At 38.3% G+C, this 26205-nt stretch overlaps 1 protein-coding gene across 1 annotated transcript in view; it reads left to right on the top strand.

Annotated features, from left to right (window-relative positions):
* Positions 1–271: 271 nt before the first annotated feature.
* The window catches only part of LOC124273617 (partitioning defective 3 homolog), a 111580-nt gene continuing 85646 nt past the window's right edge, over positions 272–26205 (top strand). The window contains 1 exon segment of the mRNA XM_046708901.1: positions 272–978. Coding sequence (XP_046564857.1) covers positions 859–978 — 120 coding nt within the window. The 5' untranslated portion in view covers positions 272–858.

Raw genomic sequence — 26205 nt, 5'->3', positions numbered from 1 at the left:
TGGAAACAAGAACCTGTAGAATACTGAGCAGAAAGTATTCAACTTTGAACTGACATAATATATGTACCTTCAAAGCACTTACGTCTTCAATGGCAGATGAATTTAGCCTTAGTCATCTGGTTTTTCAATACTCCCCTTATCTGTTTACATTTGTAACAACAGTTTACCACGCACAGTGACCGCAAAGTGTTATGAAACTGTGAATCATCCATTCCCTTGATTCACTTGAATGACCCTGCATCTACACCTGGCCGAGTTTCAAAACGAGGCTCAGGTAAAATGTAATCCAGGCCCATAGAGGAAGTCGCGAGCAATGTGTCATGAAAACACGACGACTGACACGAAATTGGGGGTGATGTAGGGCGCTAACGGACTCAATTACGGGATGATCGTGTAATAACAACACCTGTTCTTAATCGACCTCCAACCAGACGCCGTATAACGAGGATACGGGCATAAATTCATTCAGAGAACAAAGTGAACAGCACCAAACTGTCAACGCGACTGGATTCGTCTCCACTGCATGTGAAATTCTCGATGATTGCAGACTAATTATTGATGTGGAAATGAGGAAGGGCTTCCACTAAGCACCAGTACATTCAGGCCATGGAGTATGGGGCCATGTGATCCTCTCAGTGAGAGACGAGGTATCAACTTACAACAGAACGCTGGGATGAGATGTTTTGAGGAAGAGAGCGACCTGTGGCCGATTCTGAGGACGGCGGTTTAATTTCAAGTTTTCGTGTATTCTGGATATTATACTGGATTATTTAACTTCAGGAATTCGTCGGTAACCTTCTAAATGTTGCACAGATCGAATTATTTTCGCTGGGAAAGTTTTATGTGCAAATTCTGCTCATGAAGGTGACAGTTTGTTTTGAAGAAGTGCGGGTGATCGTACCGTGTGGCGATGGCGAGATCTTGGTTCGAGAACTCATTGATAAAGCTATTACCAGATATAAAAAGGCAACGGGAAAGGTACGTGTATTTTAAAATTATATTTTCTGAGATGTATCGTCAGATTCTGTTCAATTTCAGACATCAGTAAACTTTATTTCAGTGTGTTTTTAAAGACAGATGGTCAGGTGACGCCATTTTGGACGGTCACAAAATTTGTTTGTGTTCGAGGAAGTTGTTGGGTCACTTTTTCAGCGATTATTTAAATATTTCGAGTATTTGTGGGCGGTGAAATATTTTGCCAGTGACCAAATGAGTGTGTTTCCGTAATGCAGCATAGTAAATTAAGTAATCTCGTTCCAGGTGCGTTATATTTGATTTGAAAGTTTGCGATCCCTTGTCATTAAACTGATCAAGGGAGGTCACTCTGTTGTATCTGTCAACTTCAGGTGGGTGTGGCATTTTGCCAAGACTCACCTGTTTCCTAATGACTCGTGAAATGTACTTGAATATGTTGTTTTTATTTTTTTAAAGTATGTGTATTTATTTGACGAAGAATAGGTGTTTATTTTCATGTGCAAGAGATGCATCTATCTTCTTTTACACCATATATTTCTGTAACTGATGTCCTGTCCATATCATACAAATGTATCTAAATCTAACATTTCAATGAAAATGATGTGACAGCTTGGATACACTGTTACATATTTATCAAAATATTCAAAAGGGATCCTGCAGAAAATTACAAATACTCAGTGTATGTTTGATTCAAATCTTTATTCACAAAAACACCTGCAAAACACCTAGTGATATAAACAATACTTGCAACCAGTGAAAGTATGTCTATCTTTTAGGATGTGACCCAATATATCACATGCCTTCTGGTACAGAAACTAAAATATTGTTAATATAAGACATGTCATTGTCAATGTTATGGACATATTTATAATATAAGGAGGTTTCTTTGATGATTCACATTTGGTTAATCTACAACTGTAATACAAATCTATGAATTACTGGTATCGATGAATTCATCGCATCTCTATTGAGACTTGTTACAACATTTTTGTAACTGGTGTGAAGAGTAAAACTTTCAAAAACAACATAAATCCCTATAGGAAGTCTAAATTAATTGGGTGTCAGGGTCAGGCTACCTGGGAAATCTGAAACAGCTTATGGGCCAGAATCTTTCCGCATAAAGTCCATTACAAAAACGTTCCATGGACTATGTGAGTATACACAATGAACACACAAAATAATTTAATGTCATGCATTAAGATAGGTCTAATGCAGAGATGCCAACCCATAGGATTGTATCGTATGAGTTACGAAAAAAACAACACAAAATATTCGACTGCAATAGCAGTAAAAATATACGAATTTATAAAAATAATACATTGAATTAAATTATCAATTAGCATACGTACCATACACAATAAATTTCAACTACATTTATTCAGTATCAAGCTATATATGGATACTTAATACTGGTTTAGGTGATTACAATGTCAATAACAAGGTCTTAGACAATATATTTACATATTTTATTTAATATGAAAATTCTTTGGAAAAGTTAATACTAATTTTGGCCCAAATATACTAATTTTTTGCATCATTTGGAAGGTGGACATCATTTGGACATGGAAGGTTCCCACCACAGACAGGAATTCAGAAAATATTCCAACCATACCAATATTGTCCAAGACCCTATTTACCCAAACAGTTAGTGTAAATACAGCTTCATGCAGAACAGGTGTCAGGGGTAATCTAAGACTTTGTTCATCTGTCTCCCAGATTGGACCTATTGTGGAAGACGAACCTATTGTAGTATGTAGCCATGCTTCCTCAGGTGGTGTACATGCAGAATATTTGGACTTTGATGTGTGATAGGCCACAGAGGATCTGGTGTTGATTTATGGAATCAAGATCTGGCTTATCACAGACTTAGGGTTCCATTGTTGGGATAGGAGGCATGATGCATGTTATTGGGTTTGTGTATGTTATAAAGATTGCATGGCTGATAGCCTGTGTCTTTGGTCTTTTGTTATTCACCTGTGGAGATATGCTGTTTGATGGTTGGTTTGTAGGTGATACTTCCTGTTGAAAGTCATTCTACTTTGGGGTATTCCATCATGCTGGTGTAGAACATAGCAGTCTGTATGCCATGAGTGTGTTTTGTTTAACACTGCGTTAATGTAGCTGAAACAGCATGTGAATATATTGGCACTGATTGGCAAAAAGAGAAATTGCCCAAAGGCCAAATGGTTAAAATTGTAAGGCAAATATTGCTGGAGTATTTAACTTTGGTGAAATTATACCCTCAGGTTCACTTGTAAACAGAAATAATTGTGAAATGTATGTTTGCGTCAGACATTATCCCAGCTCCAGTCTACACGCTGACTCTGACTGGAAGGTGCAACTGAACTTATTGTGAAGGTGTCACATTCTTTGAGTTTGAAGTTAAAGGTACCTTCACTACATTTAACTCAATGTCAAAGTGAAATTGCATTTAAGATAATTGACAATTTGAAAACATCTTGTAGGAAAGTACATAGGTATCCAAAGTTTGTGGATTGCTTGGCTTCAAACTTTAAGTTCAATACAGGGGTGGAAATAACCCATTGCCCGATGCCCGAGTCCAGTGCAGTGTTTTTTTCTGTCGGGCAAGCAAATTTGTATATCACACTGTACCGGTGTCCAGTTGACTTTCCAATGTTAATAATGGTGTTTATTTAAAAAATCAACAAGAAAACAGCCGGTATAGTGGAAAAATTATCAGGGCAAGTGATTTTACATGTGTCACTGTACCGGAGTACACTAGCAATTTTAAAGTTATTTCCACCCCTGCAATATACAGTACTTTATTTGGTAAACAATATACAACACAATACACAACATAATAATCAACAATCAGCCCACTCCACTCAGTGTAGGGTTGGACTGACTCACAAGTATACCTACACACCTCACTATAAGGCAGGGGCCACTCCAGCCCCTGATTCCATGTAATTCCCTGACAGGATGGAATTCCCAGAATTTAATTGGCTGTAACACGACACCTGGCCTGGAGACTATCAGGGTAGTGGCAAGTTCATTGTCTCCACTGACTTGAAATTAACAAGGACAAGTGTCAGTCACTAAGTGGGTCCTCTGTGAATTACCTGAAATGAACATCTGTTAATTTCAATCTCTGAAGGTGTTGATAATTTTCAAGGTTTTTGCTTCATAACTTAAAAGACTATGAAAATTATTTTTGTCCATTATCCGAGGTGATTCCAGATTTTCTAATGTGTAATAATCAGATAACCTATGGTTCACCTAGTCAAGTGGTTTTATCTTGGTTGGAGCAGTATAGTTATTTTGTATCATTTTAAAAATGGATAACCTTTTTTTAAAGTCAATATTTCTTCTTGTAAAATATCAAAGAATATGTATTGTAAAGAACTTACTTCAAAATTGCAGTATATCTTGACTACCTGGTTTGATGTAATTATATCCTAATTCTTTGGTTTAATTATCCATGATTATCTCAGAATATCTTCACCTTGTCTATTGGGCGGTGGGGTAGCCAAGTGGTCAAGGTGTTTGCTCATCATGCCAAAGATCCTGGTTCGATTCACCACATGGGTACAATGTATGAAGCCCATTTCTGGTGTCCCCCGTAGTGATATTGCTGGAATATTGCTTAAAGCAGGGTAAAAGCATACATATTTTTCATCTACCACTGACCCTAAGTTAAAGTACAAAAACACAATTTCTTGTTTATCGACAGCTTACTATTGAAAGCAGAGCATGGAGAAAAACACAATTAATATTCATGACTTGAGTCAAAGTCGATCTCTTTTGGTTTCTGTGTTCACTTCTTACAGAGCACTTACATCTCATTGACAACATTATTTACTACCTCGCATGTTGTCTTGTGTCCCAAGTCATCATATTTCACTGACTGTCATAACACGAGGCTTAATTACGCTATCATTACCCCCACAAATGTCGCGTCTGCTTCATCAGATCTGCACCATGTGATGAATGTGTGCCATAGCTATGATGTCATAGTCTGGAACACCACGTGATGGAGTACCGGTAGACGACAGCAATGGCACACACTGACACTGAAGTTAGGGTATGATGTTTATACAGCAAAAACACTTTTGTCAAATGTCATACTGGCAGACAAATTTAATATTAACAGGATTGTCTGCATTCCTGGGTGAATCAAAAACTGTGACTGTAAAAATTCATGACAGTAAAAATTGACACTGAACATTGGGTATGACGTTTATACAGCAAAAACACTTAGATTTTGTCAAATGTCATGCTTGAGGTGAGGTGAGGTGTAATTGGGTTTAACGTCGTGCTTGAGAATATTTCGCTCATATGACGACATGCATGCATGTGTATGTGTATGTGCGGCTGCTTGTACTAGCCCAGACTTAAGCTGGTTATATAGTGCTAGCCCACTGAGATACCACGCCGCAGTGAAGCATGAATACCCCACTCAGACACATTATACTGACTCCGAGCAGACCAGTTCTTGTTGTACCCATTAATGCCGAACGCCAGGCAGGGACCAACAAGTACCATGTTTTAACGTCTTTTGGTATGACGCGGTCAGGGATCGAACCCGCGACCTTCCGCTCTCCGTGTTTATATATTGTTTGTTTTTTTATCAAGATATGCCCAAATGTCTGTTAACAAGATGACATATTAGAAACATTTGATATTCTGTCATAATAATTTAATGACATAACATTTACCAGAAACCCTGTCAACTCTATGTCAGAGAACTGCCAAAACTGTTTGCTAAAACACTGACATGAACTTGGCTCTGAGAATGATGATTTTATGAGATAACACCAGCTTGTGCCAAAAGCTTTCAATCTGCTAGCTCAAACTCGGCTCTTGGCATTAATTTTACTACATTTAATGTTGTCATGTTGATATTTGACTAGTTTCTTAGACCACAGAGAACACAGCTTAAGTCATCAACTGTAACACTATCATATTGTTGACCCCTAAATAAAATGGACCCTTTAATTGGCAAGTATGTTTCCGTTTTCCAATAACCTGATCACCTCATTCACATACAAGTGTATGTGTGGAATGAAAAACACCATTCCATTTTTGTGATCATTACAACATAATTATTGTGCTGAACTAACAATCTTTCTCAACATATTACTTATAATTTCATCTGTAAATACTCTAGTGTAAATATTCTGTAGCTCTTGGAGCATTATACTTAGGGTGTGGTATAGGCACAATATAAATATGCATTTATTATTATTATTATTATGAATCTACCTCTGTAAAATACTCTGTATGCTGTTTCAGGGACGATAACCAAATGCTTCACAGTCCAAATGGACAGTAACAAGAGTGGGGCCAGATTCCAAGTTCATTTAGCAAATTGCATTCAACATATTTGAGGAAGAGGCAATATACTTTTATGATTTCAAGGGAGGTCCTCAATTGGAGCACAATGATATTGTTGACCCTCAATAATGAAGCCTTCATAGTTGGCAAGTACATTTAATTTTTAATAACCTGACATCTCATCATATCATATGAACCCAACATATCAATTAGAAAACACGTGCTTCTTTTTAAACCTAAAACCAAATGTTCCACAGTCAGTGGGTCAGTAACCAGATTAAGTGGCAGTTTCCAAGCTTCATTTATTAAATTGCGTCCAAGCACGAAGCGATATAATTTTATGATTTCAAGGAATTAATATCAAAGACAGAAAGTGGTGTGAATTGTCTCTGAGATAGGGTGTTGATTGTAGAAGCTGTTGGTGAGAGTGGATACCATGGCATGTTTATGATGTCTTGATACCCTTGTATGTGATGTAATTCTGTGTGTAGTGGACCTCTGTGTATTGAGGACTTTATAGTGTCCAGTCTTTAATTGGTAGGGCTTCAATTTGTTGATCTCGCATTCATGTTTCGGAATTACAGTGTTAAGAGATATTGTTAGAATGTTTTTGGTATTTTGCTAATAGGGCTATGAGTGACCTAGTCATTTCTAGACTCATGCTTCGTCTGTAGTGAATGTATATAATTTTGATAGTAACAAATAAAACCATTTAAATTGAAAAGGAGCCCAGTCAGATGGGAAACCTGATTGAAGCCAGACTTGCTTTATTTAACACTGCAGAGAGGGCTAGGCAGTAGGGAAAATAATGTGGTTCAGGGACAGTGAGACAGAGGTCATCTCAGGCGATGTGATGTGCTGTATAGAGATGCATTTCTTAGGCATGTGAGAAACTCAATGTTTTTCTGTGTGTCTGGCCATACCCATGACTAGGCTTCACCAAGATGGTAAACACCTGGTAAATCAATTTACAACTCCTGTATCGCAATAGATTAATTTCCATGTAAATTATGTGTATGTAAAAAGATTTGAGTAATAAAAGAAACATTTGATAACCAGTTTGTGGAGATGCTTGAGTATGTTTTTATTGGCTATTAGTAACAGAATCTGCACTTGGGCCCCAACCTGTTGTTTCTCCCTCCAATATCACTGGCTTCTAGATCTATGTAATTCCGATGACAACAATACAAGAATCTGTATCGAAATGTCGCATCACCTGGATAAAGAAGTTATTCATCCATAAAGTTTGTCCTTGTCTGACTCTCCAACTTCTAAAAATGCCACTCAAAGAAGGTACAGTATCTCATTTTACTACCTGAAATTTCAAACCAAAAGATTCAGGGCTGTGATTCACATGCAAGAAGGGAGAGAATATGAAATTACAGCACTGTATAAGGATGCTAATCGTATCACATCCATATTGTTGCGATATGGATTGTATTGCATCCTCATCGAATCAACACCCATAGTAGCTACAGCATCTGCCTGAGAGGGATATCCGTGGTTCAGTCACCAATGGATGGCTGATGTATTCAGAAGAGTTTCACACAACATTTGAACATGTTCACAGATGTTCTACTCATCATCGTTAACTGTGTGCATCCTGTAATATTCAAATTTAAGAGATTTAAACGTTGGCTTTCAGATTTCTGGAACAGCAGTTTTATGTACTTGGGTTGTAAATCAGCTGAATGTTTAATTCAGGGGAGATTTATGTCACTGGCTTGGTAATTAACAGACCCAGAGGAATGTAATCTGGAGGAATTAAACCCATTAGCATGCTGTCCTGGCTTCAGCTTGTTGAAGAAGGGTGTGCAATAAGTCAATCTCCTTGAAAACAAATCAATCTCAACACCTGTTCAGTGTTCCTGAAGGCTGTCAAACCACTGGTGTGATGGATGTCAAGATGTGTTTTGAGGGCATGTTTGTCATGGTTATGTCAGGAAATATTTTAATGGTGATTGGCTGTGATTCATATCTGAGACTAGGACTCTGTGCCAAGATTCTGTCTTGAGTGAGTGAGATTTCAGTAATATCATGCTTCACTCAGCAGTATTGATGATAAATGACAGCAGTTTGCTTTGGTGGTAAGCACCAAGAACTTCATCACTTATGCTGGCTCATTTAGTTGTTCTTATGTTACAGAAGTGTTCTCCTTAGCTACTTCTACCAACTCTGGCACGAGAAGTTTCTTGAGAAACACCTGTCACATTGGCACATCCACCATCACCAACCTTTTCCCCATCAACACCAAACATACCCAGCTCTTTTGCTCTTTCAGACTTTGAGTCTAGCATGGATCCCTAAACCTTCAAAATCCAACGTTCCTTCTCCGGGGTCAGTGGGGTAGCCTTGTGGTTAAAGCGTTCACATGTCATGCTAAAGACCCAAGTTCGATTTGTGGCATGGGTACAATGTGTGAAGCCCATTTCTGGTGTCCCCTGCAGTGATATTGCTGGAACATTGCTAAAAGCGGCATAAAACCATACACACTCACTCGCTCGTCACACCGGAGACCCCAGTTTCGATTTCCCACATGGGAACAATGTGTGAAGCCAATTCCTGGTGTTCCCTGTCTGCTATTGCTGGAACATTGCTAAAAGCGGAGTAAAACCATACACACTCACTCGCTCGTCACACCGGAGACCCCGGTTTCGATTCCCCACATGGGAACAATGTGTGAAGCCAATTCCTGGTGTTCCCTGTCGTGATATTGCTGGAATATTGCTAAAAAAGCAGCGTAAAACCATACACACTCACTCGCTCGTCACACCGGAGACCTCGGTTTCGATTCCCCACATGGGAACAATGTGTGAAGCCAATTCCTGGTGTTCCCTGTCGTGATATTGCTGGAACATTGCTTAAAGCGGCGTAAAACCATACACACTCACTCGCTCGTCACACCGGAGACCCCGGTTTCGATTCCCCACTTGGGAACAATGTGTGAAGCCAATTCCTGGTGTTCCCTGTCGTGATATTGCTGGAACATTGCTTAAAGCGGCGTAAAACCATACACACTCACTCGCTCGTCACACCGGAGACCCCGGTTTCGATTCCCAACATGGGAACAATGTGTGAAGCCAATTCCTGGTGTTCCCTGTCGTGATATTGCTGGAACATTGCTTAAAGCTGCGTAAAACCATACACACTCACTCGCTCGTCACACCGGAGACCCCGGTTTCGATTCCCCACATGGGAACAATGTGTGAAGCCAATTCCTGGTGTTCCCTGTCGTGATATTGCTGGAACATTGCTAAAAAAGCACTCAATTTTTTAATCATTTTAACCCCTTTGTGCTCTGGTGGATGGAGTTTCAGCCTTGACAGCGGTCATTTGTTCATTCCTGGGCCACTTCATACCAATAAGACATTAAATGAAGGTACTTATTGTTACCTTGCCTGGCACTCAGTATCAAGGGATAGAACAAGGACTGGTTAGGTCGGAGTCAGAGTAGGGTATCCATGTTAAAACTGTAACATGGTATCTCTGTATTGCTCTGCAAAACCAGCATTTATATTGGTACTTAATACAAGCAAAAACACCCATATACATGCAGTACTGAGTAATCTTGGGCGCAACCTTTAAAGAACGAACAAATAAACTTTGTTGCGTTGTCGTCCTAGGGGTCGGGCGATGGTGTCGCCATGCACAGATTTCCACAGGACCCCGCAGTTCGTGCTATATGGGTTATGTTTGTGAGTGCGAAGCGAGCGTTGTGGAAGCCTGAAACGATATCTTACTTGTGTTCAGATCGCTTCACGGAAGTTAAAGAATCAAGTCTGTTAGAATTAATGAGATTATGGTTTGTTTTCATCAAGTTAGAAAATCAAAACTACTTTCTACTCGTAGTTAAATATGTATTTGAATCATGACCAAAAGGATTTTGCATGACACAACTTATAACATAACGATTTCTTCCACGGAAGCGAGGTGGGGGTTGAAGTCACAATACTGTACGATAAATTTCTTGCTACATTCATGTGGTTAACGTCCACTCACCAGTATGTAGATACTAGTCAATGTACGTCTTTATATTTGGTCTTATAATCCTAATTGGTTTATTATTATACTTGTATGCATTTTGAGGGGCGGTGGGGGTAGTCTAATGGTTAAAGCGTTGGCTCGTCACGCCGAAGACCCGGGTTCGAATCCCCACTTGGGTACAATGTGTGAAGCCCATTTCTGGTGTCCCCTGTCGTGATATGAAATAGTGCTAAAAGCATTGTAAAACCACAGTCACTCATTCATTTGGGGAGGTAGGGTAGCCTAGTGGTTAAAGCGTTCGCTCATCACACCGAAGACCCAGATTCCCCACATGGGTACAATGTGTGAAGCCCATTTCTGGTGTCCCCTGCCGTGATGTTGCTGGAATATTGCTAAAAGCGGTGTAAAACCAAACTTGGTCAGTCAGTCAGTCAGTGTATGCATTTTGAAACTAAATAAAAAGCAGACGATCTGCTGATACTTATAGTGAATTTATAACAGAACTGTAATATCTAGACATTTTATAGTTTGCCAATGTGAATCATAATTCACACACACGCCCCTAGTGCATGTTGTCTGTCTCATTACACTTCACGGCGAAAACAATGATTCTGTTGAATGCTACGTCAAATGAATAAAAACAGAATGCAAATATTAAAATTAAAACAGATTAAAGTTATAGGAACAATGTCAGGCTATTACCTTGTTCGAGGAATGTATCCATTAATATCCACAAAAACGAGTGATATGCCATTCATCTGCAGCTGTTCCAAGTGATGTGTCTTTTAACAGTCTAATGTACGAAAAGGTGACATATCATTTCAGGTATTTCACATTGGTGTATAGTCTCATTGGTCACCCAAAATAGCACACCTGGCAACTAATTGCATGATGTCCGCCTTCTTTGAAAAAAGTAATTTAGTTAGGCAATAATGAGCAATCAATCAATGTATTGGCGGTTAATCCTTTGAAAGAAGGACGTTGTGTTTTCGCAGACACTGACACGACAGAGTGTATTCAGTATAGATTAGTAAATCTACATACATAAACACTACCTTTTTGACAAATCCGCTGTGCAAGATAAAAGTAATTAATCAATTAGCGTGTTATCGGTTAATTCTTTGATCAATGTTTATAATGTTGAGCATTTACTCCAGACACAAGAAATGCCGAATGGGAACCTTTGTCGGGTAATCTAAGTGTGTTACCACTAATTATACCTGTTATAAATTCATTAACTGACCATCAAGTGAATGATGACAAATAACATGTGTACGTTTATACCACCTAACACGGGTTACAACAAGGGAGTATTAATTGCTGTATTGCATGTGAAAACTTATGGGCCGACACTGTTTTGAGAATACAAACAGAACTCCATTGTTGCATAAGAAATACATATAAGCATTTTCTGTGTGCTAAAACTGTATGTACAAATTTACCTAAGTAAATTTTCAGATTCTTCTAGCAATGGCAAAGTAGGGTGGTTTAGTTTACGGATTTAAATAAATCAAATGTCAATTTTTGATATCATACGTAATAGATGTCATATTTTTACATGACATGATTAAATATCGAGGTAAAAAACACAGAAATGGGATCAATTTGGATCTGTCATTATACCGTCCAGGCATTAGAAACTTGATAAAGCCCACACTGCTTTGATACTTTATTACAATCAGACAAGAACTACCAGGGATATTTTCAAATAACTGCATCTGATGGGCATCCACCCTTCTTAATGTCAAACTGTTTAGGTTGAAGAAATTAACCGTAACCGTGATGAGTGAGGCTGATCATCGTTTTCACTATCACTAGTGTCTGGTTCGACCAAATAAGGCCTAGCGACACCAAGCGATTTTGACAGAATCTTCTATGAAAATAAGTTGTAACTCGGAAACTAGGCAAAGCAGGAGACAAAATCAGATGACAGTAGATTGTGAGAACATATAGCTTTCATTTTTCACAACAGTTGTCATGATTTCAGGTTTATACAAACCTGTAAACAAGATAATTTAAAACCTGAAATGTACTTCAATTCTGCATCAGCCCTCATAGCTATTCCTCATATGACAGTACAGGGACTTGGTTGAAATTTTGTTCGCAGGTGAGAATTGTGCACTGTTGTCAAAAAGGTCGATTTAAGTTAATTAAAGATCGAAATGAGTAGTTTTAATAACGATGCCAATTAGTGATTTATGTATTTGTACCCCCCTAGAGTATATGTGATCTTTAAGCACATTACCTCTTGTCCCAGTCGAGGGCAAACACAACCCTGCAAAGTTGCCTCTTCAAACTTTGATGTCTAACATGGATCTGTTATCCTGAACTATCCAGTTCCCCATGTCCACAGTTTCTATATACTCTATGTTTGTTTGTTGTTGAATGCCAAACACAGCAATTTCCAGCTAAATGATTGGGGGTGAACCTGAGGGGGTGGGGGAGGGGATTATATATTCCATGAATAACCACATAACCATGTAGATAAATTGAGCAAGCTCAACCACTAAGATCACTAAACGTATATACACGAAGAAATTGATAATGTAGAACCTTTATGAACCCAAGTTCATTTGTTTGCTAAGACAAATATAGGGCCATTATCTAATCGCTGCAGATGGCATTCTAAGTATTTATCTTTTGTGAGGGCTTTAGGCATTGTCAATAATTGTAGGGCAAATCCTCACAAGAATTTGGTTGTTTTGAAGTGACAAAGTGGGCCACATGGGTAAATAGGAATCGCTGCGAGGAAACAGAGAAACATGTCCCTGATTAGCTGGTGGTTGGGGTGACCTTTGCACTGTCTCCTTGTGCATGTTTTGATAAGGGCATTGTGTGGTTTCCAAATCTTGCCTATTGTTAAGAGTCTGTCCAAAATTCCCCGAAATTTAAAAACTGATTTTAGGAATCTTTGGTTTCGTTTGTATTTAATTGGAATGGGTATAGAATGTTTGATAAGTATCACAATTTGTATCATATAATGGACATTTTGTTATATGTATGATCACAATATATTGGTTCAACATATTTGGAACTTTGTTCTTAACTTTGAATGGGTATTGATATTTAATGTGGGATATTATTTAGCAAGTAATGGGCATTTTGTAATAAGTATGCTCACTATATATTATTTCAACCTACTAGTATTTGGACTTAATTTTCTCATTCAAATTTTCATATGGAATCTGTTCATGTTCAGTTGTCGAAAGTGCCGCTATTCGCAATGCAGGGACCCTTGGGCGTGTCAGGAATCTGTGAATGTTGGATCGACTATCGGTTTTCCCTGGTTATGTTTCCAGGTATGTCAGTACCATACCTGTCTTGTGGATTTCACTAAAATGTGAGAGTCTGAACCTCCCATCTCATCAGAGGAAATCTAGACTTACTTCATTTAGGGCTTCAGCACTGCAGGGAGGGCTAGGCAGAAGGGGGGGAGCATACTGTGGTTCAGGGACTGTGAGACAGACTTGTATCATACCATTTTTGTGGATTTCACTAAAGTGGTAAGTCTGAGGCCTGCTTCCGGGATTGAAGTTCCAGCCTCCCTCCTTCTCCCAGTTGATCTAGCGGGAACATTGTTCACTCGCTCACTCACACACTCACGCACTCACTCACTCACACACTCACTCATGCACTCACTCACTCATTCACTTCAGCCTGAATGCCTCGGTTTGAATCCCCACCACCTCCACTATAAACATACTGATACAAACTAAGCAGAATTTAATTTAGGCATGTTTTAGAAAATATCACCCATTATTGATGACTTTGTTTTCTTGTTGCTTTAGGTTATGCCTTCAGTTTTGCTTCAGGTCAGTTTGGTAGCCCACTTGTTCCAGTGGTTGCTCATCTGCCTGAAGGCTTTGGTTTGAATCCCCACTTCAATTACACCATGAACGTACTGACAGGGCTGAAGCAGAATTTGATTTAAACATGTTTTTGAAAATATCAGTGTTATGTTTTTTGTGTGGTGAAGCAAAGAAGTCTCACTCACTCACTCACTCTACTGGGAAACAGCTGAAGCATTGCTGTAAACATTCACTCACTCACTCACCCACCCAAAACCCACTCACTCACTCACTCACTCACCCACCCAAAACCCACTCACTCACTCACCTATACGGCAAAGTATGATTGTCACCAATTCAAAGGGACCACTAATCATAGTTTGTTATAATCATAGTTTGTTATAATCATAGTTTGTTATAATCATAATCATAGTTCGTTATAATCATAGTTCGTTACACCAATCAACTGAAATATACAGCAAGCTGCCAGGACTAAGAAAAAGTTTGTCATATCCGCCAGTTCGTTAACAGCATGTTCATTATAAACAAAGTTTACTGTAATTAAAAATGTCTTTTTGAAAACGTGAAAGAAATCCAAGAAAGCAATATGTGGAAGATTAATTGAGAAAAGTGAATAAACAAAAGCAGAAAAGGGAGAAAATGAGACAAACACAATAAATTTTGTTACTTATCTGTTTATTATGTAGTGTTGCTCTATCCTATTTCTTGCAGTTTTCTTAAAAATCTAGAAGATAGGTTGTGATCTTGTGTAAACACTGCAGCATGTGTTAGTGTAAGGGATGTTATTTGACAGCATCGGCATCATGTGGGTTCCCTTGCCAACATCAACATTAATGTTCCTGCAGCTCGTATTAGCGATGTTTTAGTAGTAAGAAATAGGCTCCTTGACTCACCCCTAGATTAAAGTAAGTGGAAATTGCAGTTCCTATCAGCAATGTTTCAGTGTTAAAAAACCTCAGTGACTCACTGTTGATAAAGAAAGTTGAAATTGGTTCCATGTTCCACGTTTCCTGATTATAAATCTTCTGTCAATGTGTTTACTTATTTGCCATCCCTTATAACAAAATGTTTTATTTTTTTGGTGAATAACATTTGAAGGTATTTTTTATGGTCTGAGGCTAATTTGGTGGTTCAAAATTCAGAGTTAACTCTCCTTTGACATGTTTGAAACATATTGTTTCATGAAACTGAAATTTGAAGTTCTGGGAACACCTGAAAGAAAGTTGTTCTATCTTACAGGCTCCTAATCTACCCTCCAACCATGTCTTCATTCTCATGAGGTACAATGTGTGAAGCCCGTTTCTGGTGTACCCTGCCGTGATATTGCAGGAATATTGTTTAAAGCAGCATAAAACCAAACCCACTCACTCACTCATTCTCATGACAAATTAATGATTTCTCCATGTGTTTGGGATCCAGTTTGAAGTATTAAGTCAGTCTGACATTGAACATGCTTTCCATCAGGTCATCACTTTATGATGTACCATAATCGTTAGACCTGGACTCGAAGATTCAAACCAGAACCATCCCATCCTGACAGCAAAGGGACATAACTCACTTTAGATTTTCAGTGGTTCAGTGGAACCAGAGCAAATGCCAATTTGGGATTCAAACACATAATGGTGGCATTGTTCAATGCCGCACCCAGTACCATTGCAGCTACATGATGGCGTTCTGTAAATTATCGAGATAAATATTCTAGAGAAAAATTAAGCCTCCTAATTTTTGTCATATCGTGCCATCATTAACCTTTAGTGAGATCTCTCAGGGTTTTTATGGAGGACTCACGTTATTTTCTCCAAAGTTGAAATGCCAGCCCAAGGTGATGTACAGCTATCTAGCTAAGGGAACATACTTACCTCCGGCCCAGAAGATGTATGTGAACTATGTCTTTGTGGGAGAATTAAGAGGCAGCTTGTGTTGTGTTATGTTGGGTCAGAGGGAAGCTGGCTAATGTGTTTGGGTTTCCCTGTACATGTATGTGAGAGTCGCCACACGGAGACAGGTATGGCAGACTGAATGTGGAAGCGAGGATAGTTTATCATACTGTTAACGATGTTTCTAGACCTAGATATCACTATTGTCATAGCTTTGTAGAAGTGAGCTGTATTTCACTGACAATGGTGCAAATAGAGAAATAGAGGCTTTCATTCTTTTATGTCTAGTTTTACCTTACTGTATTACCAGATAATGTTAAGGGTAGGGTGGGTGGGGTTGTAGCTTAGTGGTTAAAGTGTTCGATCCTCATACTGAAAACCTGGGTTTGATTCCCCATGGGTAGAATGTGTAGAGCACATTTCTGGGTCTCCAAATCTGATATTGCTGGAATGTTGCTAATAGCTGGGGAAAAACATACTCACTCACCCAGATAATGCTAAATACCTGAATTTTAGAAATGCGAACTTTTAGACAAAATAAAGATTTTTCTCAGTGTAATTACCAAGGGTTCTTAGTTTAGAATCCTAGACTAGACATTGATGTACTCAGTGAGGAAAACAGGAAAGTGAGACATGTTGGACTAGACAAGGAAGAGGATTATCTGGTGAGGAGATACCTACAAGACAAAAGGGACGAGAGGTGAACACAATCTTGTTTGGTTCATTTGGAGGTTAATTAGGGAGTAAATCTGAATCAGGCAGTATTTAGACCAGGAAAATATTGGGCCTCGAGGATATAAATATAACCCTTTTGACCGTCACGACTCACCCACCCACTGTGCTAAGATGTTTTTTTGCAAGAGGTCCCTGTGCCTCTTGGGGGTTAGAGGATCAAAACTCCTGTTCTGTATTATACTATGCATTCATGACTAAGATGATTTTGTTGAATGAAGGATCCTGTTTAACAAGGCTCCTTTTTATTATATTTTGGGTTTTTTTTCACTATGAGCCTTTTTTCTGTACAATATGTTCGTTACAGAGACTAGTTTAGTCCACAAAGTGGTCTTTGCACTAATATCATAAATGGGGCTGAGGGGTAGCCTCGTAGTGTTAAAGTGTTTGCTCATCATGCTGAAGGCCCGGGATTAATTCCCCACATGGTTACAATGTGTGAAGCCCATTTCTGATGTCCCCTGTTGTGATATCGCTAGAATATTGCTAAACACAGCATAAAGCTAAACTCAATCACTATCATAAGTCTATGTTAAGTGTGGGAGTTACGATCATCTTAGAGCAAAGATTACTGTGTTGATCAGGACCCAGGTCATAGAAGGTCCAGCAGAGGATGTATGAATGACAGATGAAGGAAATTGTTTTGAGTGGGCCTCTCAATGTACCTGAAGCTGCCATGGTCTAAACCCAAGGCAGATCAGGTGCTGTAAATTGTCACCACGTCTCTGCTTCAAACAACCAATTTGACTCTTGTCGAGAACTTTTTGTCAAACAATTTTATATACCTTGAAGGCTTATTACGAGAAGCATGTCGCGACAACTCATTATGCAAATATGTCCTTTCTCTGACCTTCAAAAACGCATCGCATTTTCACCGTTGAAATTAAGCATAAAAGTTTAAGGCTCCTTGTAGTAACTGCAATGTTAAGATGTTAGACGTCTCTAGATTTAAGTAGGATAGCCTCTGGATGTAATCTGATGACAAATCTGCATACACAAAGGTCTGTTATGGAAACAGATTTTGAATAAAACCTGTCGCATTCCTGGGGCTTCACTGGTTGTGAAGTTTGTGTGGATCATTATTGGCTCCTTGGTATATCATTCCTTTGTGTGTTGTGTTGGTGGTTTCAGGTTAAGGTCCCGAAATACTTTATTAGCGCTTAGAAACCCACATAATTCAATGTAAAATGATGCAACTTGCTACTTTGTAAGTGATGACTAATCTTTCATGACCATAAACTTCCTGGAGTCTTCAAGAAATATTCAGTCATCACTTTTCAGTAAGTGAAGTGAGTTTTCTAAGAATTCAGGCCCTGACCACTTCTAAGAGATGTTCCTTCATCAAGTGTTTCAAACATTAAAACAATAATAAAAAAATGTGCTTGATTGCTTGGTCATTTGGTCACTGCGACCAATCTTTGATTATTTCAATTAATCATAACACCACCACATATAAGTTATTTAAAATCTAACGTGTTGTAACAAGGGACACAGGCCTGCCTGTTCATCCAAGGTGAGGGGTGTTTGGGTAGCCTAGTGGTTAAAGTGTTTGCTTGTCATGCTGAAGGCCAGGTTCGATTCCCCACATGGGTATAATGTGTAAAGCCCATTGATGGTGTTCCCAGCGTGATATTGCTGGAATATTGCTAAAAGCGACGTAAAACTAAACTCACTCACTTGTAGGTGCTGCAACTGCTGTGTACATTAAGCCTGCCAGAAACCAATGCTCATGGGTTTGAAACCCACTATGATTTAAACATTTCAGCACCAAAGTGGCAGACTTTTAAGACCTGTGTCACTTTGGGCATTATGTTGAGCCAACAGAACATGACAGGAATGCTGCTGCTCTGTCAGCAAACTTAAGTGTTGACGGGTTCATCATAAATATGCACAATGTTATTCTGTTAATACTGTTCAAAGCCATGTTAAACCAACTCACTTCTGAATTTACTGAAATGGAAATGAATTATCCCGGACTCGCGATGAAAGATGTTCTAGAGTCAAGGTTTGTGAGTGAGTGAGTGACATGAATCTGTCTATGTAAAATTAGCTGTATTTAACACATACGTTGACATAAAGGAAGAGTCTGATTTCTTCTGGCAACTAACTTCACTATGTTGTGATGCTTTCCACTATTTGCACTGTCCATACTTTGCCTGTCATTATAATACTATGTATACGGGACCTACAATAAAACTATCTTGATCTTCAGTGAGTGAGGTTTTACTCTGGGTTTACTCCGGTTTTAAAATTACTCCAGCAACATCACAAGGGGGAACCCAGGTCTTCATCATGACAAGCGAACACTTTAACCACTAGCCTACCCACACCCTTTCATTCGAACACTAAAAATGCTTTCAAGAAAATGATAATGCTTCTTTCCTGTGTACAAAAATATAGAACTTTTCTCACCAAGGAAGCAAATACAGCCACTATGACTTCTAATGACTGACTGATTTAGTAGTGATATGTCCTGGTGGAATTCTGCCTGGGGTCGCAGCACATACAGAATGCCATTCATGCTTTCTGTACACTGACCTATAAATAACGGCTAATCATGAACTCTTATCATATTTCATACAAGTCAATTACTCGTAGGCACTTAGTAAAGTACTGTGCTTGTAGTACAGACGTACTTCTCACCCTCTAACATATGGTCACGATAGTGCGCAGTTGACAGAAACTTGACACAGTTTGACACAGTTCACAAATAGCCATCCTTGTGCTCAGACTTCGATCTCCAACTGTTATAACACAGTGCATAAATATTTTTTTTAAATTTTAAAATTAAAAATTATGTTAAAAATTTGGTTTATTAAATTTACAAGTATCAAAATAGAACTAGATATCACACCATGTAATGATGTTTTTGCGCCATTTTGACCACCATTAATGTTTCTTTTTTCAAATATCCCAAATTCTGCAAATCATTTTTTGAGATTTTTTCATCCTATTCTTTGTTTTTGTATTTTCATAACTCGGTTAAATAATTTAAATAATTGTTTGGCTTACAGCCAGTTGGCTTATTGACTCAGGAAATGTGCCAAACAAGAAATTAAATTTGGTCCCAGTAATCATGTTAATATCATTTTGACCCACATCCAAATTGTTTCTCTGTCAAATATGAAATCAAATAGAAAACTAAAGTGTATGGTTTATGTCAAACTTTCAATCCACGATCCAAATTGTTTCTCTGTCAAATATGAAATCAAATAGAAAACTAAAGTGTATGGTTTATGTCAAACTTTCAATCCACGATCTCGATGATAATGTCTCTGTTGTATTTCCCTCTCTTACAGAAACTTGCCGCTATGAGTGTTGGCTTGTTGACAATACCTAAGGCTTGTTGCCATGTATTTATGACATTACCCTTAAGATTAATAGTAACTTCACATATGGTGACGTTCGCGTAAATCACTGAAGTCCATAAAAGTATACAGAACCCACTTGTTTGAGTGGCATTTAGAAGTTGGAGTGATGATTTCGATTGATTTATTTATTTTGTTTAACGCCGCACTCAGCAATATTCCAGCTATATGGCAGCGGTCTGTAAACAATCAAGTCTGGAGCAGACAATCCAGTAATCAACAGCCTTAGCATCGATCTACACAATTGGGATACAATGACGTGTGTCAACCAAGTCCGCGAGCCTGACCACCCGATCTTGTTAGTGGCATGGGTTACTGAAGATCAATGGTAGATACTTCTAGGGCTATACGTCTATATGACAATATTACAATGTATGGGTTGTTTCGTGGAGATTATCACTTGCTTGATAATGGTGTTACCATCTACACAAACATGTCGCATATTGTAATATTGAAGTTGTATATCCTATTGTTTATACAGCAACAGACCTTTTAGTAGATCCACAGAGGGGTCTGAAATAGCAGAATCTGGTCAAAGTTCATGTTTATTTGTCAGTTTGTCATACCTGAGCAGGTAACGAGTGTCAATGCCAGTGATCAAGAGGGGAAGGGAAGAAAGTCTTTGATCTGATACTATAGCTGAAATGAGGTCAGGCCACGTGCAGCAGGAACACCCTTTATGTCAGGTTCATTATTCTGTTGTCCAGTTTATTATTCTGTGGTCCAGTTCATCAGGTGTTTATGTCCTTGCATGTACTCTTGAAGTCCAATACATATTGAACAGGGTGCCTTTGTACAAAACCTCAGCCCAAAGACCATCGTAAGCCTACGTTAACGCATGGGAGCTACGATCACCTTTGCTCAACATTTGCTTTGTGCAACGGCTTCCAGGACAAGAGTTTCTTGGGAAGGGAAAAGCAAGAAATTGGCTTTGTTCAAAGAGAATATATCACTTTTAAGACAGTGTTGTTGAGGATGATTTATGAAGAATGAATGTTTCTCGGAAGAAGCCAATATATTATTACAGTTTGATGTTTTGACTGGAGTTCTCTGGGTTCATTGTCACAAGTTGAGGGTAATCTGGATTTTGTATAATTCATGTTAGATATGAATTATTCCATTTCAGAATTGTTGATCTTTGTGATTGTTTGATGATAATAATATAATATTATTATTTGATAATATCTCACCAGAGTATTGTTGAATAATACTTTGTTCTTAGTGAACTATTATTTAATATCACACATGGAGATAATATCAAGATAAAACTGTATGAATAAATTATCAAGAGTAGAAATACAAAACTACACAGTGGTAAAAATTGTAGATCTTTTTGATAATATGAGGTTAAGTTTTAAATTTGAGTAGTATTCTTTCTCTCTGATAACTGTTATTAAATATCACACCTGGATAATTTAAAGATATGGCTTGATGAATAATTTGTGCATGATCTTTATTTGGTAATCACTGTTCCAGTACATTTTCAATTTATTATGTATTATACACATCACATACAATACAGTTTGTTTCAGGTAACTGAGTAAAATATTTTCAGTTGAATAAATAGGCTATGTGTTTCAGGACAATGGAAGGTTTTGGATTAAGTGAGAAAAATAAATGTTCGAGTAAAGACTAAGAAAACTGGAATTATTATTAAAAATCATTATGGAATATTAAACATGCAAGATAAGCTCTTAATGAATATTTAAGAAATGTTCATTGTTCAATATTCCAGTATATTCCTAATTCCAAAAAGCCTGTTTGTAAAGTTAGATTTGTGACTTAGTGTGTTGCAATCCCACTAAACTCACAAATTCTGGGAGATGAGACAACAAAATATGATCCTGAATGGTATTAGTGTAATCAGTATAATTGTCTTCTTGTTCCCGTAAAATACATCATAAATATTGCCAAAAGGAAATTACTATTACAGTGTTCACGAATGGTGTTTCAATGTAACAGGACATTGGGTCCTGCAAGTTTCAGATGTCTGTCTCACCCATTGAAAATTCACAGGGCCCATAGAATAAAATTAAACATACATTTCAGATTTAACATTTCTTGTAATTGGCATTGAAATTATTAACAAACACAAGATATATAAACAGCAAACAAGTGTCACATGTCAGATATAACAACTTAAGTCAAAGTCATTGTGAAATATACAGTCAGACACTGGGGCCGGTGGGTTGTAGACTTCTATCGGACCGTTGGCGAATCTGCCGGATTTGTCAGAGGTTCAGACACTATTCGTGAACACTGCTATTAGTTACCTTAGCAACTAGCCATGTAATATTCTGTAGGTGTTTTTGGTTTACTGTCTTGGTTTTCTAATTAGAATTTTGTTTCGAATGACCTGAAGATCAAATCAGATAGTCAGGGATGTAGGATGCTGGTCATATTGTCCACAACTAGACGTGTGTCGGACCACCCAATCCTGTTAGTCGCCTCTTGCAACAAGCATGGGTTGCTGAAGGCCCGGATATTCATGGGTTACAGGTTAGCGAGATATTTCTGGTGTATTGCTTACTGTGGCATACGAACAGACCAAACACTTATTTGAGCAGGTTACCTGAATATCATGCATGAAGAATTGAATATGAACATTTAATATGTACACTGAATGTAGCACATATGCTAAAAAGTTGGAATTAGCTTCTTTTTGTTTCTTTCATTTTCACATGATTTTCTGAATCATCAACAGGGATCTGAAAAAGCCACAGCAGTTCTGTAGAAAAAGTGACCTCGCCAATCACTTAGATATAAAATACATGATTCATCAGTTATTTCTGTTCACACAAGATGTTACACTGAGTTTTGCTTTTCCTCCTTAGTAAAAACATGATAGCAGGTTAAAGACATCATCTGCCAATACCACCCTTCAGCTCTCCTCAGGGGACCCGCCTTTTCTCCCCTCTGTGATTATTTTTGTCTGGGATATGTTTAAGCCTCCGTGTCTCAGGTACTGCTGTAACATCAAGGTTTTGCATCTGGTGGCTCTCCAGATCTCTCTGATGTAGTTTTTATCAAGGCTATGGAAGGGGTTATGCAGGGATATTATCTTTCTCCCTCGGATTTAATGCATGTTACCAGGAAAGTGTTGTTTCATGAAATGTTGATCATGGTGTAAGTTGATGTTGGGAGGAAATGATATTTACAGACATCTGGTCTTATTACCACACTGGGGTAGAATTAGTTAATTTTTTGTAACAATATATAAATAGTGAAATGATGAGATCTTGAAAATCAATTTCGGTACTACATTAAACCATGTGAAAGCAGGTCAGATCTTGTAGATGCTGCACTTGGTAACATGTTCATCTTCTGGACTTTGCACATTATTCTAGACAAACATACAGTCATTGAGACCTTTATTACATAATGCTGGAATAGCTGACAGGAACTGCTTCTGTACAATTTATGTTTGACAGTGATGGTGCAGGATTGGCATTACACCTGTTTTCTCCATCTTCTGCAAAACATGAAAAGTTTCATTGCATGGCTACAACTTAAAATGACTCAGCAGTAAATAATGTTATCATTTGAAATGGCTTTTTAAACGATGGTAGTGTAACGTATACCCAACAACAAAAACTTCATTAGTATCTTTGGTGATAATTTTGTTTGCTTCGTCGTCACTCAAAAAGACATATTCCCCAAAAGTCCAGATCCCTAACTTTTTCTGTTGAGTATATTACCGATAAATACTCATGATAATAATAAGTGCAGAACTATGAAAGATGCTACTGTCCTACTTATATAAGTTTGGGTTGTTGTGTTGATAGCTTCTGTGTCATTGCAGTAATTTACTTCACCTACTTCCATGCCTCCCCATACATTGAAATTCCAAAGTGAATTTATACACTCTCATGTTCCCATGACATGAGCTGCCTTCAGCAGATGCTCTGACTCATTCTCTCATATTACATATGTCGTGGTGGGTAGGAAGTTCCAATGTTATTTTTGAATCTCAATCTCTGCCAGCCAATGTCATCCAGACAGGTTCCTGCCTCCGAATCTTATCTACTTCCATTTCACTTCCTCAACAGGTTTATCTCGTTAGTACACAGGTGAGACCTGTTCAGGTGTTGAAGTGTTTTCATTAGTCCCCCTCAAATCTCCTGCTATTTTCATCAGCCGTGTTAACAAATGTCGAAAAACAGCTGTTGGAGCTGACAGCTGTGGTCCTGATGGATACAGTATGTAAAAACTTCGGTACAGTGTTTGTCAGGTGATGTCTTTGTGTTTACTGTCTCCTTTACTGATTATGACTAGATAAAGTGACTATTTATAAGTTGTTAGACACTTTGCCTGTCCTTCAGAATGCTTTGATGTTTGGTCAAAACATTTGGCCCTTTCAATAATGAACCTTACACTTTACCTTTATGGAAATGTGTTTGTTTGGTTGTAAGTTTTTTTAACTCACTCACTCTCATATACAAACTGCTGAAGCATTGCTGTAGACCAACATGCATGCACACGCACTCATTCACTCACTCACTCACTCACTCAAAATAAGCAGAATTTAATTTAGGCATGTTTTAGAAAATATCAGTGTTATGTGTTTTGTGACTGAGTGAGTTTAGTTTTACGTCACACTCAGCAATATTCCAGCTATATGGCGGTATGTGTTTTGCGAAGCGAAGAATGTTCACTCACTCATGTATTCACTCTCATGAACTATCTCACTCACACTTATATACAAACCGCTTTGGTACAGCTGGATCATTTCTTAAAAATGACATCCACTCACTCTCACTCACTCACTATCTCACTGCCATTGGGTCGGTACAGCTCAAGGGTGAATAATCATTATTGGTAATCATGGTAAGGGTCTGAGCATTACGGGATACATAAGGGATGTTTGATACAGACCATCTCCACAAACTCCACCAGGGCTGGATCCATACTAAAATTCCATTGTATTCAAGATGGGTCTTCCACCATGTTAAATACAACCCAGAGCAGTCTGAGTGGGGCCCTCACGTGTTTGCAATCACACGAAAAGTGGTCCAAAACCATTCTCCACACTTAAACTGTTTGAGACTGGCCAGGATAAACATACCACGAACTTCACAACAAATATGATTGATTTTAGACGATGAACCCTCTTTGATAAGATTTGACAGAAACATCTGATAACTGAAAAGCACGTCTGAGGGGACAGATTCACCAGAAAAAGGCGCAACATGCTTTGATGTTTATTTGTAATCAATTTCAAAGGACAAGGTCATCAAATCTGGGATAAAAATTTTGAACTTTGCCACTCGTGTGACATGGATCTGATTTCAGGTTTTGCCAGTTGCTGATCAACATTTCTTTGTGTTGAATTGCATGGCAAGGTGTTATTTGCAATTGAGTGATGGTCGTCATAGGTTCGGTTTCTGCTGATAAGGTTTAATGTGAGCACGCAGTCTTGACATTTCACCTTAAGAGCATCTATGTGCGTAAGGGACGACCTTGTCAACATAAAAAAGAAGTAGATCACAGCTCTCATTTGTGATTTCGTGAGGGAATTCCGGATATTGTCACACTCATTTCATGTGGAGTACGTACTTGACTATCAGTGTTCAAACTACCGGTGTGTTTTGTTTTTTTCTGGAATGGAAATATACAAATACTTTCTTGTTCGATAAATGGAGTATTTGACCTAGGTGGCATACAAGCTGTCAACATGTTGATTTCCTTATCCTGACTCATGCTCTTTTTGCTTGTCTTCTTCTTCTTGCGAACATAGTGGAACACTTGTATCTCCTTATTTGAAGCTCCCTTCAAAATAAAATCACTAATTGGTACTCACCACGAGTTGCTCCCCTTTGTCTCCCCTGGCGGAAAGGTGTAAGCCACCCTCTGGCCATGTGCTCCACTCTCTCCTTCTTAGCCCAGTGAGCAGGATGTGAGGCGCCTTGTGTCTCCTTACACACATATCCTTTGATAATCTCTTAGTTTTACCTCTCATAGGTTACTATAGAGGTATAGCTAGTATCCTTTACTATTTGTATTGATTAATTATCATTATTTCTACTGTTTATTCCGTGTATTAGTGATTGTTCAGCTAACTTCGTTCATGAAAATCTATGCGATTTGTAGATTACGTTTTCTGCCTCCGATCCACATGTAATATGCCCTAGTTGTTCTCGCCGTGTAATGCGTTTAATTCCG

The sequence above is a fragment of the Haliotis rubra genome, unplaced genomic scaffold (assembly GCF_003918875.1).
Source record: "Haliotis rubra isolate DU_JTF1 unplaced genomic scaffold, ASM391887v1 Scf182, whole genome shotgun sequence".
In the NCBI taxonomy this organism is placed as follows: domain Eukaryota; kingdom Metazoa; phylum Mollusca; class Gastropoda; order Lepetellida; family Haliotidae; genus Haliotis; species Haliotis rubra.
The sequence above is the reverse complement of the archived record's forward strand: the minus strand, read 5'-3'. Positions and strand labels throughout refer to the sequence as shown.